The sequence below is a fragment of the Beta vulgaris genome, chromosome 6 (assembly GCF_026745355.1).
Source record: "Beta vulgaris subsp. vulgaris cultivar EL10 chromosome 6, EL10.2, whole genome shotgun sequence".
Classification (NCBI taxonomy): domain Eukaryota; kingdom Viridiplantae; phylum Streptophyta; class Magnoliopsida; order Caryophyllales; family Amaranthaceae; genus Beta; species Beta vulgaris.
Window position 1 is genome coordinate 67,816,991 of NC_079207.1, and position 17,880 is coordinate 67,834,870.

The window sequence follows — 17,880 nt, forward strand, 5'->3', positions numbered from 1 at the left end:
GGAAGGTTACAATTGTTCACATCTATCGGGAAGCCAACCGGGTTGTGGATCAGCTCTCAAAGATTGGGCACCATCTCCAAAATCCATCTCAATTAGTTGATGTTCAGTCCGATATGTTTTTCAATTATTTAGTTACTTTAGATAGTTCAGGGTATACTCTTGAAAGAAGAGTTCCCTAAACTTTACTTGTATCTTTTCAAAAAAAAAAGATAAAATTTTGAAAAATACTGTTATACCAGTATCACCATTTTTTAAAAATGCCCACATTGCGAGAGGATACATTTTAAAATTTGCACTATCAATGGAAAAAATTAGGCTAAAGAGGAAAAGAATTTTAACTTTTAGGATAAAATTTTGGATTTGTAAAGATGGTGGATGAGAGCTACGACCTACACAAACATGATATATTTTAAGAGAGAGACAAAGGGTTGGACGGTTGTGTAGGGTCTGATTAGTAATTACCAAATGAGTATTTTAAAATATAACTTCTCTCAGTAATTACCAAAGGGTAAAGAATTGAGAGAGATATAATTATCGATTCTTTAGAGATATTCTGAGAGAATTACTCTAAGAATATATAAGATGTAAATAGAGGTGAATATATAACATTAGCTAAAGGGCTTATATGGTCAATGAAGATTTATTAAATACTTATAAGTAGTCCAAATTTTAAGAAATACTCATATGATTAAAGAAAATCTTTGAAAATACACACATGTGATAATTTTTTAAAATATGTTCATGTGATTAAATAATGTATCTTAAAGTACCAATTTGATAAAAATACTCATAGTTTTATGGAAAAAAAAAAAAGTTAAAGTCAAATTAAGAGGAATATGGAAAGAGATAAAGAATAATTGAGTTAGTGGGGCCATTTCAATTTTTTAAAACAAAAAGAAAACAAAGTTAATAATATTGGATGGAAAATGTAACCATAGTAGACATGAGGTCCTTAGTAGATCAAAAAAATTGTTGAGGTCCTTGTTGGAAAAAACTCTCATACTTTAGGTCCTTACTAGGTAGTTAACTCGGAAAAGTTTACAGGATAAGTTTCAATAAGTTTAACCGACACTAAATTTCAATAAATTCAGATAAACTTCAATAACTTCATAAAAAATAAGGAGAAGAGAATGCACCATAACAATAATTTATCTTCAAATTAGGGTAATTAATTTTATACTGCAGGATAACCAATCTATTTATAATGCATTCATGATATATTGAATGTATCTTGCGCATGGTATACCTTAAATTATTATTATTATGGTATACCTACGGATTGGCAAGTACGACGTTATTAGTGTTGTTGAGTTGAATTTTAGGGACGATTATATTTTTCAAAAAATTATCACCTGCAGACGGATGTGTTTATTAGATTGGTAATTTATGCAGAGTAATTCCATATTTTATCTGAGATGTCTTATGACTCCCTTCTTCGTATTGCTTTATCCGTTGGGTATCTATTGGAACTAGTTTTAAACCCAAGTACTAGGGATTTTTGTAAAGCCTTTTCTCAATCAATATTTATCAAGTGATTCGTTGTCATGCTTAGACACTAGGTTTATGGCCTAAATCTTTTTCTTTTATAAACATGAGTATCAGAAAATACGTTTTGATGAAGTCCAATGATTTCCTGTATATAAAAATAAGTGCTTTTAACTTCAATCCACAACTAAAATTAAAGGTCCTCATCTTATATTTGTGTGTGAATATACACCTTCACGTTCTTGAGTAAGATGAGTAGATAATATTTTTGAGTTTCTTAATTCATTTTCATCTAAACAAAGAGTTTTTGAGTAAAAATAACAGAGATTATATATTAACTGGGAACACCATAGACTGACAAAAGGGAGAGTAGCATTGATTTATACGCATCAAGAACTCCTAGATACTTAAGAGTCTTCTTACACCCTCATCTAAACCTGAAATCATTTTAGAACACTAGATTCCAATGGTCGTCTTTATTTATAACCAATTGACCACCATAGAATCTTTCCAACTAAATACTTCAAAATCTAAGGGTACACAATGTCTATACAAGTAGATTAAGCAAAATATTTGCAACCTTTGGGTGTGATTTCTCTCTTAATAGACCCCATTTATATAAGGAGCTTCACAAAATTCACCTCCAAGGTCATCACATGCTTCTCCCCTTAACACACTGCATGATCCAAAAATTTACAATTAGTCTATTAATATACTATTATGCATTTCTAGAAATAAGACACGCATATTTTTAAAAAAATTACTTTCACAACTAATATCTCTTATTATATGATTGATAAAAGTACAAAAAATTTACCATTATATCTACCTTGAAAACCACTTTCGAGTATTATTTTCATATAAATTTTTTATAGATATGTATTAAAGTAATTAACATTTAAAGTTTGACTTTAAATAACTGTTCCGTCTTGCCTTTTAAAAAAAAATTAGTAAAAAGAATTTTTTTGGACTACTCTCGCATAGGATCCCAACTCAGAGACCCATTACAAGCCAGACACCCCAACCCCAACCCCCTCAAACCTAATAGCCATATCCGTCGTTCAAAATACATTATTAATTAATAATTCAATACGATAATTACTTTCGAATATAGGGAGTATCAAATTATAGGTAAATAAAAATAGAACTACATACTTAAGTTCCAAAAATTAGATACCTTTTGGGATCACTGTCATAATCAAAGTACTCCCTGTCAAACTGTTCAACAGTATTATTTGTATTGGTTTCACTCATTTTGGGTTTATCAAGTTTGACTTCAGGATACATAACTGCTGTACAAGCATCTCCTCCAAGAATTTCACAAGCTTCTGCTGGAAACACCCTAAAAATACATACCAAACATTAGAATAAAATCCCTTAAATTAAACTTTATAATTATTAGTTAAATACTTCATCAAATTATATTGATAATGTATCAAAAGGATGCTCCCTTCAAAAATGATTTCTAAAATATAGATTAGCTCCATAAATCATTTTTTGTTGTTGTATTCTTCTCTAGATGATGATTTACAAATTTTTAGAAAATGGGTAAGCATATCACAATTTTATACTTCCTTTATTTTCATTTTTGTCTTCATGGCAATACTTTGACTTTCGCATGTACAACTTTGATAAATAATATTTTCAAAATCTATGAGTAAAATCATAAATACATATTATATCTTACATTTTGAAATATGTATATAAATCGTGCAAATGTCAAAAGTGTTACATTTAAATGAAACCGATGAAAGAATGAAGAATCGCATGTACAACTTTGATTAATAATGTTTTCGAAATATATTAGTGAAATCATAAAAGCTTACATATTATATCTTACATTTTGAAATCTATATAAATCGTGCAAATGTTAAAGTGTTACATTTAAATATAATCGATGAAAGAATCGTATATACAACTTTAATGAATAATATCTTTGAAATTTATTAGTGAAATCATAAAAACTTACATATTATATCTTACATTTGAAATCTTTATATAAACGGTGTAAATCTCAAAGTGTTACATTTAAATAAAAGCGATGAAAGGAAGAATTGTGTACGTAAAAACTCACGAGAACTGAGAGTTGTAGTTAAATGCTAATGGTTCAAAGGCTTCTGAAGAGGTAGCCTTAATTAGAGAAGTGCTGGAAATATTATTGGTAGTTAAAGAAGTGGGTGTTACAATTTTGGAAGGTGAGCTAATAAAAATGGCAGATTTCGAAGGAAAAAGTGGATGTACAAAGCAAGAAACAGCCTGCATTTTGATATATATTGGAGATCTAATTTTCTGGGTTTAAGATGGTGTTTGATTATTGTGTTGTGAACAAACAATAATGGCAATAAATCAATTTATATTGCTAGAAGAAGTGGTGTTATTCTTCACTGGATATTTTGTGAATTTGGATAAGGTGTATAGGTGTTTAATAACTTGGCAAGACCTTAAACGATGATGGAGACTAACCAAATACAATACTTATCCAAGCATTCTATCATCTCTCACTAGAAGTTAAAACGTTTGAATTATTTGCCCATAAAATATCTCCCATTTTCTTCTCTTGGATTGGAGATTCCCAGCGCTTTTGACGAGTGGACTAAACTTTTGTGGGAGCTTGTATGGGTACCTTAACAGGCAGCATCTCTTCCAGAGTAGTTGGGATTTTTCCATACCAAAGGCTCGAACCCGAGACAATGGTTAAGAAAAGGCTTTTAACCACTCACGCCAACCACAGTTGGTTGGATTCTTTAACCCTTTAAGATATAGGAATCCTTTTTTTATATATATATTATTAAAATACATGGGTAATTAGTATTGCACGCTGTCATGTGTCATCCTACTCTACATGCTGATGTGGTGTCTTACCACTAAACTATTACTTGAGCTTGTATCAAAATGTCAACTTCAAACTATAAATCATTTTTATTTTACTCCCTCCATCCCAAAATATAGTTTCTGTTTCTATTTTGGGAGTCAAACTTTGAAAACTTTGACCAAATATCTCATTCATGTATATAAAAAAACATACTCATGTGGCGTCTTGTTAGATTTTGGCAAAAGGACCTATAAAAACGACAAGTGGTTGTGGACTTGTGGCTTTTCATTGAGAGACGTTATAGCTTGAGAATGTTATAGCTCGGAAATTTGATGTGGCAAACAAAGCTAAAAAAGGTTGAGGTTTTCCATTGTAGTGAGCTATTAGTATTGACATCTAGAATCTAGTTTCAATCCTTGCATCATCTACCTGAAAAAGATCGTAATTTAAGCATTCGAAATCGAAAATGAAAGTAATGTTTTTTTTAGTAATGTTTTTTTCACGTTATATAATTTGTTTCATCTTAAAATCGTAAGAAATATTAATATTTTAGTTGCAAATAGCAGGCATTTAAACAGGTTGGGGTTTAAGTAAAGTAAAATTTCACTCATTAGGTGATGTTTAATAATACCAGTCAATCTAATCAACATTTGTACTGTACATACATCAGAAAACCAATCACTATAAGCTGACATATAACAATCTCTTGACTCAAAAAAATGATGACAATAATATGAGAATAAGAAAAATTTATACATCAATAACAAATACTTTTTGGTATACAACTTAGAGGGGACAATCAACCATCAGAAGAAGAGCACATCTGCACCAAAGAATAAGTAAAATCCTGCGCCAAAAAAAGTACATCTGAGCCTAAATTTGTTCCTGGAGTTTCAACACCTCCCCAGATACCTGATTGCTAATGATAGAAGCGCCACGAGAAACATGCAACACCTCGAGAAGAACCACTCTATATTGGCAAAATGCAGTCACATCGGTAAATAGTACCGAACAGGAGTTCCTAGGGCTAAACCAACCAATCATTCTGCAGATTTTAAAGTGTGTCTTATACAAACGAGATCGTCCAACTTATTACCATCCACCTTATACAACGAAAATCCCTCCATTTGACGGTAGTATTCTTGTGCTTCCTTTCTTAGGCTCTCAAAAGGCATCGATTCCCACTTATTGTAGTTTGAGTTTTTTCTTACTTCACTCATGTCTGGAGAACCCGAGACAGGTCCATTGTAGTCAGCGCCTTTCTCACCCCAAAACTTGCAATTCCTAAACTGTCCCTTGTCACCATCTTGACCTGCCTCGGTCTGCTTTAAACGTATAGCTGCAGTGTGAGCAGCCCTTACTGCCTCTCGGCTCGGTATATTTGACCAATCTTCCTTCCTTTCAGCTCTCATTGGTGAATGTATTCTTATCACCTGTTATAAAAGAACTTTTAAACATTTGCTACTAAGCAGGAAAGGCAAAATTTCTCTCAATAGATACAAGAATAGTTAGGGATGAGAGAGAAAGGGAAAAAAACAAGTCAATCATACCCCTAGGCACTCCAGTAGCTGATAGTATGCCCTTCCTTGAAGTGGGTTGTGTCCCTTCCTGGGTTCCGAGAAGTATCTTGTCCTAAGAAATTACACATCACACACTCAGTAACTCAGATTCATAGATTAATGAAGTTTGATTTGGGTGAAATGTGATAATGTTCAAGCCAGAGAAAAGATAATTCTTTTTCACTTAAATGGAAATATCCATCTTAAACATCTCAGATTCAAAAAAGATGATTTCTTAAGTTCAGTTCTAAGATGCAAAACCCCAAGGGAAGAAAAGTCAACAGCAGAACCTACATAATGCAACAATAATTCACACATAAAAATATGGGGTCGTTTGGTTCAAGATATGGAATGAAAAGGGAATGTACACATATAAAGGAGGGGAATGGTAATAAAAATGGTTATATTTATTGGGTGTTTGGTTCAAGTCATGGAATGGTAACCGTTACCACCAACAAATGGATTTTGTTACTTGAGGGGAAGGTAACAAATTGGGGGAGTCCATTACCACCAAGTAATGGTAATAGATTAGTGAGAGGTTGAACCAAACATGAAGAAAGGGACTCAGTGATTGTTTCCGTTTCTTGGAGCGTAAAAATAGTGAACCAAACGGGCTCATAGTGTAGTTTAGAACTTCCATCTCTCAAGTTACAGACAAATGAGCAAGAAAACGGTAAGTGGGAATTCTATTTCAGCAGTCGTGCAATTGTGTCTCGAAAACGTATGTACCATGATTGTCCATGACATGCATATCCTTCATTCACTTTTCCAAGAGCTCTAAGGCTCGCTTCTCCGACCCTATTTTCACTTATTTTTGGATAGCTGGATAAGTTAAATCAATGGTCATAAATTCCTATAGGTTCAGTTCAGATGAGGGCTACCCAAGTTCTGTTCACAACTACAACAAGTTCTAATATGTTATTAAGCCAATTGAAGTCATATAAGTTAAAAGGGATTATAAGTTCAAATAAATTCAGATAAGTTCGCATAAGGGGAACTCAAGTGAAGAGAAGGCACCCTAAGTCAACTTAGATAGATAGAGTGTTCAGAGTCATCAGATAAACTTCCCACACCACGAAAATCTTTGCTCCGTAATTCTACCAATTGTACTTTTCTAGCAATAATCTTTCTACTTCTCATGTTCAATATTTGGTCATAGATCTTTTTAATTCTTCCATATGTCAGTCTACTTGCTTTAAAACTATCCTCTAACACTGTTTTGCATCATTCTCTTTCTTATTTCATACAAGTCAACTGATTTCACCCTCTTTAAGTCTTAACCTCTAGCTGACAAAAAGGAGTGACATCTAAAATTTAACTACTCTCTTATAATGATAAGACCACATAACTATAGCACGCACTAAAAATTTCAGCTCCCAGGACTTAATGTCAGCAAAGCAGCTTCCCGGCACGGGCGATGTTACTCAGACACAGATGGATTAAGTGTCTAGTCGGATACGGATGTCCAAGTTTCCGAGTCGGCTATTTTGTAGAAAAAAGTCAAGTTTTTAGTTTGAAATAAAATATCCCAAGTGTCTTGTCGTGTCCAACACGACACGCGATTCTTGAGGTAAATGAAGGTGTCGAAGTAACATAGGGCCACGCGCACACACAGGCGCACAGTTGAATACGCTCCCTCTCCAGCTCTTCCCTCCCTACTACTCCCCTCTTCATTATGGCAAAAGAAACAAAGCTTTCGCAGTTAGATAAGTGCAATATCACAGACAAATACTATATGTCAACATTTGAAGCAAAATGATTAGTGGCAAACTTACCATTCCTTATACCCAGGATCAACAGTAAAACCATATATGTCGACAATGTCACACATTGAAAGTGCAAGCTCTATAGATTTCATTCCTGTCCCTTTGGCCCCTCTCCGCAGCACAATTCCCTGGAATAGGTAAACTGGATTTGGAATACTCTGCCACCAAAAAAAAAAAACATGAAACGGAGAGAAAATTCATGAATTAATAAATAGAAGGCTTCTTGACAAGACAAGGGTAAAATTTGTATAAATTGACAAGAGAACACCACATAAGATGCTCCTAGTCCTTAATCATCATCATGTGACACAATCTAAGAGAAAGAAGACCAGCAAAGTCGTCGTAATTAAAAGATCAGGTGTCTATATCCATCTTAGGAGAACAGACCATAGAGGGAGGAGAAAAGGAAATAAAAGAGGGCATACAAAAAAAAGCAAACAGATCAGAAGACACTATTTTTCATTTTCAGTTCTTTTCATTGATAGGAATGTCCAACATAAAGTCATAAAGCACTGAAAAGCACATTCAACGTTCCCAGTAACCATCAACAAACTACCGTCACATGCATCACTTGGGGTTCCCTGGGTTTTGGATTATCTAACTTTTGAAAGTTCTGCCAGTAGCATAATTATACAGTACGCAACAAAATAATGTGAGTACTTTAGGATGTAACATCACCTTTATCATCTCATTGAAGTCTCTGTGGGTCACACTTTTTATGATAAATACTTCCTCGGCTGCACAGAAAAAGAAATTAGAGGTAAGAACCACAATTGAAATTCTACTCCCCAACAGCAATATGTCGATTCCCATCCACCCAACCAGGAGAGATGATGGAGGATTCCTCTTCGCTATCAACTATTTCAATTTTCAATTTCTTTGTCTTTGCAGAAAATATTGCATCTGTTTAGGATCTAGATTCCCACACCTTGGGAGGACGAGAACAAAAAGTAATAAAGAGTAGAGTTCGAGGGTGAAACTGTTATTGTGAAGAATTACTTGCCTTTTTATTCTTTTAGATGAGAAGTATGCCTCCTAATTTTCATGTAAACGGCCCTTCACACCCCCCCCCCCCCCCCAACCCCAACAACAGGCATTCTTTTCCCTATAGAATCCTTTTAGCCTGCTCTTTTTCTTCTCTACAAACGAAATAAACTACACCAATTACCGGGAAAAAAAGAATAAGATTGATTGATAAAGCAAGAAATGAATAATAACTTACGAGCCCCTTTGAGAATGTCGATCATGTTACGAGCAGTGCCTCTAACTCCAAGACGCAAGGTCCGCTTCATACCAACATGCTTGGCATATTTCTGCAGTATATCCATGGCAATGAAATGAGACACCTCTTAAACAGCGTCCCTAAGGCAAAATTACTACAAAAAATAGCACAACTATCTGCAGGTACATCACATATTGACGTGTTGCAGTGTAATCCAAGGGAAAAAGGTCGTACTTAAAGAGCGAGTTCATAGTTGGTTCGAGTTAATAATTGACAGCAAGCATGAGCATGACTCATTCTTTGATGCTCTAACAAATATGTGATATTTAATCATGTAAGTCCAATGTACCAGAATAAATCAGATACTGTTTTTGGTAGTATGGTAGCAGCAAGATATGAATTAACTGAATTAAAAATCATCAGCCGGTTCCCATATTTTTCCATGTCAGATCATATATTTGTTTCTCCTTTCCAGAAGGGTTAAAAATGGATGTAGAGAATTAAGCAAATGAAGATGGTTACCCAAGAGGCATGGAGGTTATAATGCTTGAGAAGGCTAGCTGCAATATGTCAAATTCTGCCAACTAAATACAATAATCATGAATTCTACAAAATTCACCTCATTAACAGGAGCCTCATTATCTCTAATTACTGCATCATGACCATCAATCTCTTCACCGAATTCTGTCAATAGAAGATCTCCGGAATTTCCAACAACTGCACATTTTTCAAATTGACGGGGATGAAATGGAGGTTTGGCTGGTAAGATAGGACTGAGAAGCTCATCACAAAGAGATTGATTGTAGCATTTTTTGTCTCCCCTGATACAGTGCAAAACAGGAGATCAGTTTCCCATAAGCTGATAATCTGCAATAACGATTTAGAGGAACTTAAGTAATGATATGGCAATGACAAAAAGATATACAAAATTCAGACTAATACAGTTGAGCTATCCTTTTCGCTGCATAGTCTAACCAGCCATCTGGACGAACATCTAGATATTCTCTTGTCAATACTGTCGTAACATTGCGATACTGCAATAATCAAAACTGTATTAGACAATATTTCCCAAATCAGGATGCATACACTCTTAAGAGATAAGTTGCTTAACCTGTTCCCACAGTAAAATTGCTTCACAAACATCATATTCATACTCTAATGGTTCCTTCTTCTTGAACTGCTGATTAACCTGCATAAAAAAAATCATTTCGGCATGGAGTAGTTCAGAAGCTAAACAAATTGATCAAGGAAATATTACAGGCATACAAAATGTACCCATGTGCTGTTAGTGCCTTCGGGATATTTGAGTTTCAATTTGCAGTGGTCAATAATATCTGCTGTAAGTCCAAGTCCTCTCTTTGCCTACAAGGGTTTCTGAGTTTTGTAAGTCCTAAGACATGAGGCATGTTGAAAGATAACAATAGAAACAAGATTCACATAGTGGACGTAAGAAGATATTAGCTCTACCACTAGTCAAAGCAGAAAAGAAATAATCAGCTTAAAGAAAACTCCATAAATATTAGAATCATGTCTGAATGAGACACATTTTAAGACAAAGCCTTCAAACAAGGGTGGTATTAGTATGTAATACAACTGACAATAATGGAAAGGTAGATGCACGTTATGCAACATCTCAAAGTCGAAATGAGGAATGAAGGTAGCAATAGCATCAGATTTCAAAAGCATCATAACAACCAAAGCACAGAGAAGATTTATGGAAGTGTCTGCAAAGGCAGCTAAAGACACTCAGAAAAGAGTGCCTAGAAGATTTTGCCACCAATACCATCTAAATCACACAATTTACCAATTGACAAAATTAAGCTAATGAAGCACATTCTGTTGTTAGACAAGAGCATATTATTCTAAACAGAAAACCAGCTTCTTAACATCATCAAAAAAATTCTAAACTACACACACCACCAAATTGTTTCGAGGCACTTCTCAAATGTAAATTGCCAGCAAGACATGTTACATTCTCCATCACCCCGACTTTCGAATTACCTTGCCACGCCCCATCTCCAACACCTCAAAATATATAGAGATACTTGGGAACAATCCTTCCAAAAACATATCCAAATCAAAAGCTTTTTGGTATAAGTGTTGAAGTCTTGAACTAATCAGAAAATTGTTATAATTGCCTTCAAAAATGTAGAATCAAATAAAAATCTCAAAATCAACAATATAAATCAAGAAACTCAAAACCCATGAAACTAAACATAAATCATGCAGAAACAAACAGTAAATCAAGAAACTAACAATAAATCAAGAAAACCCAGAAACTATTCACAAAAATTCAACTCACCACACATTGCTGAACATTGGTTTGGAACTTAGACAACATTTCAACTTCCAATTTAGTTGAAAGATCTAGCTTTCCACTACCTGCACCAAAATCAATCAAATAAAAACTATGATTAATCAAAACAAACACCCACTTAATAAAAAGAAATGGGCAGCTTAAAAAAACTAAATTAAACATAAATAAGGAAATTCTAACCAGTGAAGATGGAAGATTGAATGAAGAAGACAAAAAGACAGAAACAAACGACAATGCAAACTAAACGCATGATAGAATGTCGGTGCTTGTTTTGAGCTTGAGTTCTCATAATTTTTCTTTATTCAAAATAAAACCCAACTCCTCAGATCATTTCATAGTTAATGTAAGTAATGTAACCACCAATTTGTTGCTGAATTTTTGTTGTTGAAACACCAGTTTATGAATTTTGAGAGAATGAAGACGAGGATGTGGAGTTTGCGGAATTATACTGCTGATGATTCGCTGATTTGCGCGAAATAAAAATATAGAAAGTTAGAAACTAATGAAGACGGATTTCTCTTGAAGATTGGTTTTTTGTTGATGAGTAGATTGGTAAAATTGGAATAGCAGTGTTAATAGTTTGTGACCGATGTCTGAATAGGTATGAACAATTTTTGTAGAGGATCTAGCGATGAAAGTAATCAATAAGTTATTTTGCAATAGAACATTTTAGTTCTTTTCTCCTCTTTTTTCGAGTGAGCCCGTTCACCTTATTTTCAATCTTTATGAGAAAAAAAATAAGTTTTGAAAAGATTTAATAAAAATTAACAAGTCAGTATTCAGTTTAGCATAAATAAAGTTTGATACGTTTACAAATTACAAAATAAAGTTTAATGGTCTGTTCTCCCCAACTTATTTTCAATTCAATTCAGTTCAGTTCATCTTCAATTACCATTTCTATTAGTTGTAATTTAATTCATTTTAGTTCAGTTCAATTCAATTCAATTGCAATCAGTTCAGTTCAGTTCATTTACAATCAATTCAGTCCAGTTCAGTTAACATGCCCTAATAAGTTCAAATAAGGTCTAACAAGTTAAGGTTTGTACACATAAGAAAAATAAATTAAAAAGATTGGATGTTTTGTACGCGAAAGTCACGCAGATGTGCAATTTTGTGTTTTCTTTTGCTTCATGTTTCTTAATTGATGGAGAAACAATACTCATCTCTTAAGTTAAACAATGATAGAAAATCTAGAAGAAGAGCAAGCTACGTGATAATTTCTTTTCCCTATATGAGCCAATTCCATGTTATTTTGCCAATACATCGTAGTCATGCCCATCTTCTCACAATTCATGACCATGCCATAACGTTGAAGTCCATGGTTAAAATTTAGGTTCGGTTAAACTTAGGCCTAGGCCTAACCTACGCACGCATTCTCACATTGCATGGCCATGACCTAACGTTCAGGTCCATGGTTAAACTTTTAGTTTGGTTAGACATAGGCCTAGGCTTGGCCTATCCTAACCAAATCAAAATACTAAGCTTAGCCAAGTTTGTACTTTTCATCAATACAAAATAACATTATATATAAGTTGTTTTTTTTCACTAACATTGCAATTTACCAAATATACATATAAATAAAATCGATATAGGTTTCAGGCTTGGTTCAGGTCGTCCCACGAGCTTCGGATTGGGCCGGGCTGCCATGGGGCTTTATTTTGTTAGGGAGGGAGGGATTGGGTGTTTGTTTGTGCATCTAAAGGAGTCAAAGCTCGTGCATAAACTTGACTGTTAGTTGGGAGTACGTTGCAACTTGCAACCAAATACAGTAAGAAGATGAGCATGATCATCCATCCAACCCCAATGATCATGTACATGTACCTTCAATTTCACCTTCCTCTTTCTTCAATTTCTTATCATTCTTTCTCATTCTTTGCATCTTCTATTGCAATTTTCTTGCCATGTTTTGAGCCCAAACATTCCAACTATTGAATAAACCTCTTAAAAAAGGATAATTCACTGTTATCATTTTTTTCTACTACCAAAGTAAAGGTATCATTTTAATTGCTTCCCCTTTATGTAATTAAGTATGATTTATCTTTTCACTTTCAACTTTATTTTGGTGCTCATTTACTTATGTCTAGATTGATCCTAATGCATTTTGTGTCTAAACTTTGCCTTTATTTCCTCATTTCTGTTTAATTGTTATTGTTGTTGTTGTTGTTGGTTAATTTTGTTTTGTTTCTTAATGACAATTTAAATCAATAAAATAAATTAGTTTTCAGATTGATTTTGTTGAGATATGGGTTTTTTTTCTAGTATAGAGTTTGGTTCTAGTTCAAGTTTTTTTAGATTAGTTAATTGGGTATGTACCTGTTGATCTTGCTAAGTTATGAGAATTCACTTTAACTCAACTTCTAGATATACATGATGCAGGAAATTAGTGGGAGAATTTTCCTCAATTTGTCATGAGATGATAATAGTAGGCAAATTGTTCTCTTATCGTAATTCGCTACCTAAATTTGTTAAATTAGCGCAAAAGTATACCACTTGCATGTACGGATTCTCCTTTTACGGATTGTATTTAACAAGGGCTTATCGAACTAGGTAAATATTTTATGGAACATCTCATGAAGCCTAGTTGTTGTGGTATCAAGGTCTCAAGGAGATCTTTGACTCTTGAATTATGATATACACCAAGTTAGAATAGCTCATTATATTGCTTTTGCTTCTTATCTATTGATTGATTAAGGATTAATTGAAGATGAAAACTTTATTTGGCTAAATTTTAGTTAACTTAAACAAGAGATAGAAGAGTTGTGAGCCCCACAGAGAGTGCAGTTACGTATGTACCATCACCGGACTTGTGGGGAAAAAAATTAACTATTATATATAGCCAAATAGAGCCGAATAATTGGAGATGGCCTCTTCACTATAATTAACTTATTCAAAATAAGGTTTCTAAGAGCATAGGAGTAACATTGATGTCTATCACGAAAAAAGACATCATCTATCAGTTAGTGTAACACTTCTTACTTTTTCAATCATGACAACATGATTGTGGCTTTATTGCTGGATATACTCATCTATTTAGTTGTGCAGCGAGTGGAATTTATCTGGAATAATGTTTTCCTGCACAACGAGGAAATGAATGAACTTCCGAGAACTAGGCTTTGATTGACTAGCCCAGGCTCAAACGAAGCTCCAAATGCATAGCCTGATTTTAGAGCCTATTCTGTAGCGACTTTGCTTTCCACTGTTAGTGATGGAGGTAAAGGAGATGGACCGAGTAGTCATAACAAAGCCGATTGCCTCAAGGCCTAACTCTACTGACTTTAGAATGTTCTCAGAGCTTCTTGCCTCTCCAACACCAGCTGATACATCCTCCAAAATGGCAGTTCCTGCAATCAGGCCCAAAACTGTGAGGGTTAAGTCCTCAATCAGTCAGGCTCCACTTGCCAAAAGTTTTCAGGTCAAGTATCGCTCTCACTTGATGGACTAAAATACTTTTGTAGAGGATTATCTGGTCTGATCACTTCTGTGCTTAACAATGACACAATCACAGGCCGGTGCTTCTGGAGCAGCTCCGTATTCTTCATCTGATAATATGTCAAGAGCCCAAAATCAATCCACCATCTATAGACCACTAGCAAAGGTTGTGTCCAAGGCAACTGTTTCTCTTTTGGCCAATATGGTTAGTATAAATCCTTCATGTTTCTTTTCTTACTTCTAATGCAGAATAATCACAAGCGTCTGTTAATAGGATTTATGGAAGGAAGCAAAAAGAAGGGGTATAGAGTATATGAGAAGAGAATCGGTGGAGAAGGTGGGGGGGGGGGGGTTGTCTAAAGTTGTCAATTCGGGCAAAAGAGTCGTATTTGTGTTTGGTCCCATGTCTTTTTTTGTTCTCTTTCATCCCTAAATTCTTGTGCGATGCTTCAATATTGCAAGTAATAATAGCGGAGGAAGTATATTTTTCACTTTCTAATCTATTGGTACTCAATGTCTCAATTCCTACTTTCCCATGTCCTATAGGCACATGCATGGTGGAAGATCTACTAATTTTTGCAATGGGATTCATACTAAGTGACCATACTTGAGTACTGAGTCTACTGACAATAAGACTTAATTTTTCTCACACGACTCTAATAGATAATAGCTGGTTTGACGCAATTTACTTATTATTGAGTCTATTCTCTTAACTTCATCGGGTTTATTAGCTGTTTGTTTCCAACGTTCACAAAGTTACCATCTCTAATTCCCTATTCTATGCACTTATCAAGCAAGGAAATTCCGACATTGCTCATCAACAAGCACTGTCTCAGGCTGATGTGTCTGCACAACAGGACAAGCATTGGTTATTCTCTAATCAGCATCCAAGTAATCTATCCATGGTTGAACTATCTCAATCAATTGAACCCCCTACAATCTCACAACAGATGCTAGATGGAGAGCCTACAATGTTGACCTCTTCTACTGCCAGTGCTGATCGACCCTCATACGATGGATATAACTGGAGAAAATATGGGCAAAAACAAGTCAAGGGTAGTGAGTATCCTAGAAGTTACTATAAATGTACACATCCAAATTGCCTGGTGAAAAAGAAGGTTGAGAGATCATTAGATGGGCAGATAACGGAAATTGTGTACAAAGGAGAGCATAACCATCCAAAGCCAGATCATGCCAAGCGTAGCAGCAGTTTATCTGGAGTACAAGAAGTGGAATTGCCCACTGCTGGTCCTGATCAAGATCTCAATAGCAACGCCCACAAATTGTGTGATGATATCTGCGACAATAATGTAGGTTTTGAGAGACAGATGGAAATTCAAAATGCGGACCCATTTTCCAAAAAGTCTATGCTCACTGAAGAATTTACCCTGTCATGTAATGATCATATCGAGTCAGAAAAACACAATGCCGATGACATGATTATTGAGGTTTCAGCTGGACTTGGCGGGGGTTGTGAAGAATCGGTCAAAGGATTAAAGGTTCATGACGATGATGGAACAAAAAGGAAGAGAAGGTAAGATGTGATTATATTGCCAAATGCCAATTATAGCATTTTTTGCATAACAGTAGTATATTGGATGATCAATATATAGTATATTGGAAGAATAAGATGTTCATGATCGTTATGAACTGTGCAGCCTTCCGGTACCCTGTGAGAAATCAGTATCTTAAAGTGTCATGCATGGACTGTTTTTTTTATTGATGTCAGGAAACAGGAAAATCAAAACAATGCAGCAGGAAAATCAAGTAAAGGTGTACACGAGCCTCAAATCTCGGTGCATAACAACACTGAGCCTGAGATAATGGGGGATGGCTTTCGCTGGAGAAAATATGGCCAGAAGGTAGTGAAAGGAAATTCATATCCCAGGTTGGTGCTTATGATGTTCTTATTTGATCAAATTGTTCATTAAAGAGAAGTTGATTTCTGGTTCAATTTGTTTCAAAATTGCCTCAAAGAATCCATTAAAATTGCCATTTGACCGCAACGAGCAGTGAACAGCTAATGTCAGAACTAATTTAGAATAAGATAGTAGTAATAATTACAGTTATCATGGTTAGAACTTAGAAGAACAGTCATTGTTCAGTAGTGACAAAGTTTAAATCTGGCTTACATAGAAACAAAATCTGACAAAAGTAGACTGAAATACGGACCATTAAACAAAATAGACCAAAGTAAGAAAATTTACAAACTTCGACTGAATTATGAATTAGTTCAGTGAACAAAAATAAATTTAGTGAGGTCAAAGTGTGAAATTCAGGCGTCTAAATCACTAATATGAATGAAACAAGAACTTCCAAATGATGTTGGACGTGAGTACATACTTAGGAATTACTTCATATTTAAAATGCTTTCCAATGCTTTAGATGCCTGAAATAAATGAAATTCTAATATCAACATCACAAAGTCTTCTAATCATAGTTGTTAGTTGATTACATTTTCTTGGTTCAATCTATATCTCTTTGATGACCCATAATCTAGTACTCCTGTATTTTATCAATGGTTCCTACATTGAAAAGTAGTCTGGAACTTCAAACTTTGTTTTCATGCAGAAGTTACTACCGTTGCACCAACCTCAAATGTAACGTACGAAAGCATGTAGAAAGAGCGTTGGACGATCCTACAACCTTCATCACGACATATGAGGGAAGGCATAACCATGAAATGCCGGTGAAGATGATGAACAATTCATCAGCCGCTGAGCCAGAGACCTGAAGCCTTACTATAACTGAGAATTAGTAAAAGGTGTTATGGGATGCTTGTGAGCCTAATTCCTTGATGTGTAGCATTATTTATGGCTGATATGTGGCATTATCTATGGCTGGATGCTCAAATATTCACTATGATGTTAGTGCATATATAACAATTCAACAAATTAAAATTATCAAAGTCATCAGATTGCCCTTCACATAGTGTCAGAAGGGCCATTATATTACTGCATATGAATTATGGACTGAGTCATGTAAGATATATTTGCAAGTCATTTTATTGTAGATACTCCTATTTATTTGGGTATTAGATGCTTCTTTTGCTGAATTTCTATTCATCGCCCTGAAATTACTTCTATTTCAGAATAATATGATGATGAGTATTGATGACCATGTGAAGTCACTAATATATCTATGTACGATATCCCAATCAGCTAGTAAGCCCTTAACCATCATAAAGTTACATGTAATCACACTGCCATATCCCCTATGGCTCAATATATATAATTTACGAGAGTACTACTTCCTCCATTTCAAATTAAATGCAACAAAGAGGTATTATT

General features: G+C 34.6%; 3 protein-coding genes across 8 annotated transcripts; 1 reads left to right on the top strand and 2 right to left on the bottom strand.

Moving 5' to 3' along the window:
- Window positions 1-1,840: 1,840 nt before the first annotated feature.
- On the bottom strand, window positions 1,841-3,839 carry LOC104897723 (light-regulated protein, chloroplastic). Its single transcript, XM_010684666.4, has 3 exons — window positions 3,560-3,839; window positions 2,663-2,827; window positions 1,841-2,161 (listed from the first exon to the last, which is right to left on the bottom strand). The coding sequence occupies exons 1-3, from the start codon at window positions 3,745-3,747 to the stop codon at window positions 2,086-2,088; spliced, it is 429 nt and encodes a 142-aa protein (XP_010682968.2). The 5' UTR covers window positions 3,748-3,839; the 3' UTR covers window positions 1,841-2,085.
- A 1,164-nt stretch (window positions 3,840-5,003) lies between these two features.
- LOC104897724 (hypothetical protein) lies at window positions 5,004-11,846 on the bottom strand. The gene is made up of 11 exons (XM_010684667.3): window positions 11,342-11,846; window positions 11,147-11,226; window positions 10,120-10,206; window positions 9,956-10,033; window positions 9,787-9,878; window positions 9,464-9,665; window positions 8,845-8,935; window positions 8,301-8,359; window positions 7,632-7,780; window positions 5,848-5,929; window positions 5,004-5,730 (listed from the first exon to the last, which is right to left on the bottom strand). The coding sequence occupies exons 1-11, from the start codon at window positions 11,448-11,450 to the stop codon at window positions 5,338-5,340; spliced, it is 1,422 nt and encodes a 473-aa protein (XP_010682969.1). The 5' UTR covers window positions 11,451-11,846; the 3' UTR covers window positions 5,004-5,337.
- A 1,022-nt stretch (window positions 11,847-12,868) lies between these two features.
- Window positions 12,869-17,627, top strand: LOC104897725 (probable WRKY transcription factor 3). Of its 6 annotated transcripts, XM_048646618.2 has the most exons (7): window positions 12,885-13,153; window positions 14,204-14,372; window positions 14,452-14,573; window positions 14,667-14,795; window positions 15,385-16,124; window positions 16,320-16,478; window positions 17,162-17,627. In XM_048646618.2, exons 3-7 carry the CDS (start codon window positions 14,493-14,495, stop codon window positions 17,322-17,324), a joined length of 1,272 nt encoding a protein of 423 aa, XP_048502575.1. In that variant the 5' UTR covers window positions 12,885-13,153; window positions 14,204-14,372; window positions 14,452-14,492; the 3' UTR covers window positions 17,325-17,627. The 6 variants fall into 6 exon arrangements, with proteins under 6 accessions (XP_010682971.2, XP_010682970.2, XP_048502574.1 ...); XM_010684669.3 differs by having other exon boundaries at window positions 12,869-12,972; window positions 14,204-14,573; XM_010684668.3 differs by having other exon boundaries at window positions 12,882-13,153; window positions 14,204-14,573.
- The last annotated feature ends 253 nt before the right edge of the window (window positions 17,628-17,880 follow it).

Bases quoted from the DNA above. Each gene is read 5' to 3' on its own strand.
- LOC104897723 (XM_010684666.4), bottom strand. From the start codon at position 3,747: ATGCAGGCTGTTTCTTGCTTTGTACATCCACTTTTTCCTTCGAAATCT. The intron at 2,828-3,559 runs GTGAGTTTTTAC...ATGTATTTTTAG, and splicing joins AACTACAACTCTCAGTTCTC to GGTGTTTCCAGCAGAAGCTT. The intron at 2,162-2,662 runs GTATCTAATTTT...TGGATCATGCAG, and splicing joins TATGACAGTGATCCCAAAAG to TGTGTTAAGGGGAGAAGCAT.
- LOC104897724 (XM_010684667.3), bottom strand. From the start codon at position 11,450: ATGAGAACTCAAGCTCAAAACAAGCACCGACATTCTATCATGCGTTTA. The intron at 9,879-9,955 runs GTTAAGCAACTT...TGATTATTGCAG, and splicing joins CAATTTTACTGTGGGAACAG to TATCGCAATGTTACGACAGT. The intron at 5,731-5,847 runs GTATGATTGACT...CTTTTATAACAG, and splicing joins AGCTACTGGAGTGCCTAGGG to GTGATAAGAATACATTCACC.
- LOC104897725 (XM_010684669.3), top strand. From the start codon at position 14,367: ATGGAGGTAAAGGAGATGGACCGAGTAGTCATAACAAAGCCGATTGCC. The intron at 16,125-16,319 runs GTAAGATGTGAT...TATTGATGTCAG, and splicing joins GGAACAAAAAGGAAGAGAAG to GAAACAGGAAAATCAAAACA. The intron at 16,479-17,161 runs GTTGGTGCTTAT...GTTTTCATGCAG, and splicing joins AAAGGAAATTCATATCCCAG to AAGTTACTACCGTTGCACCA.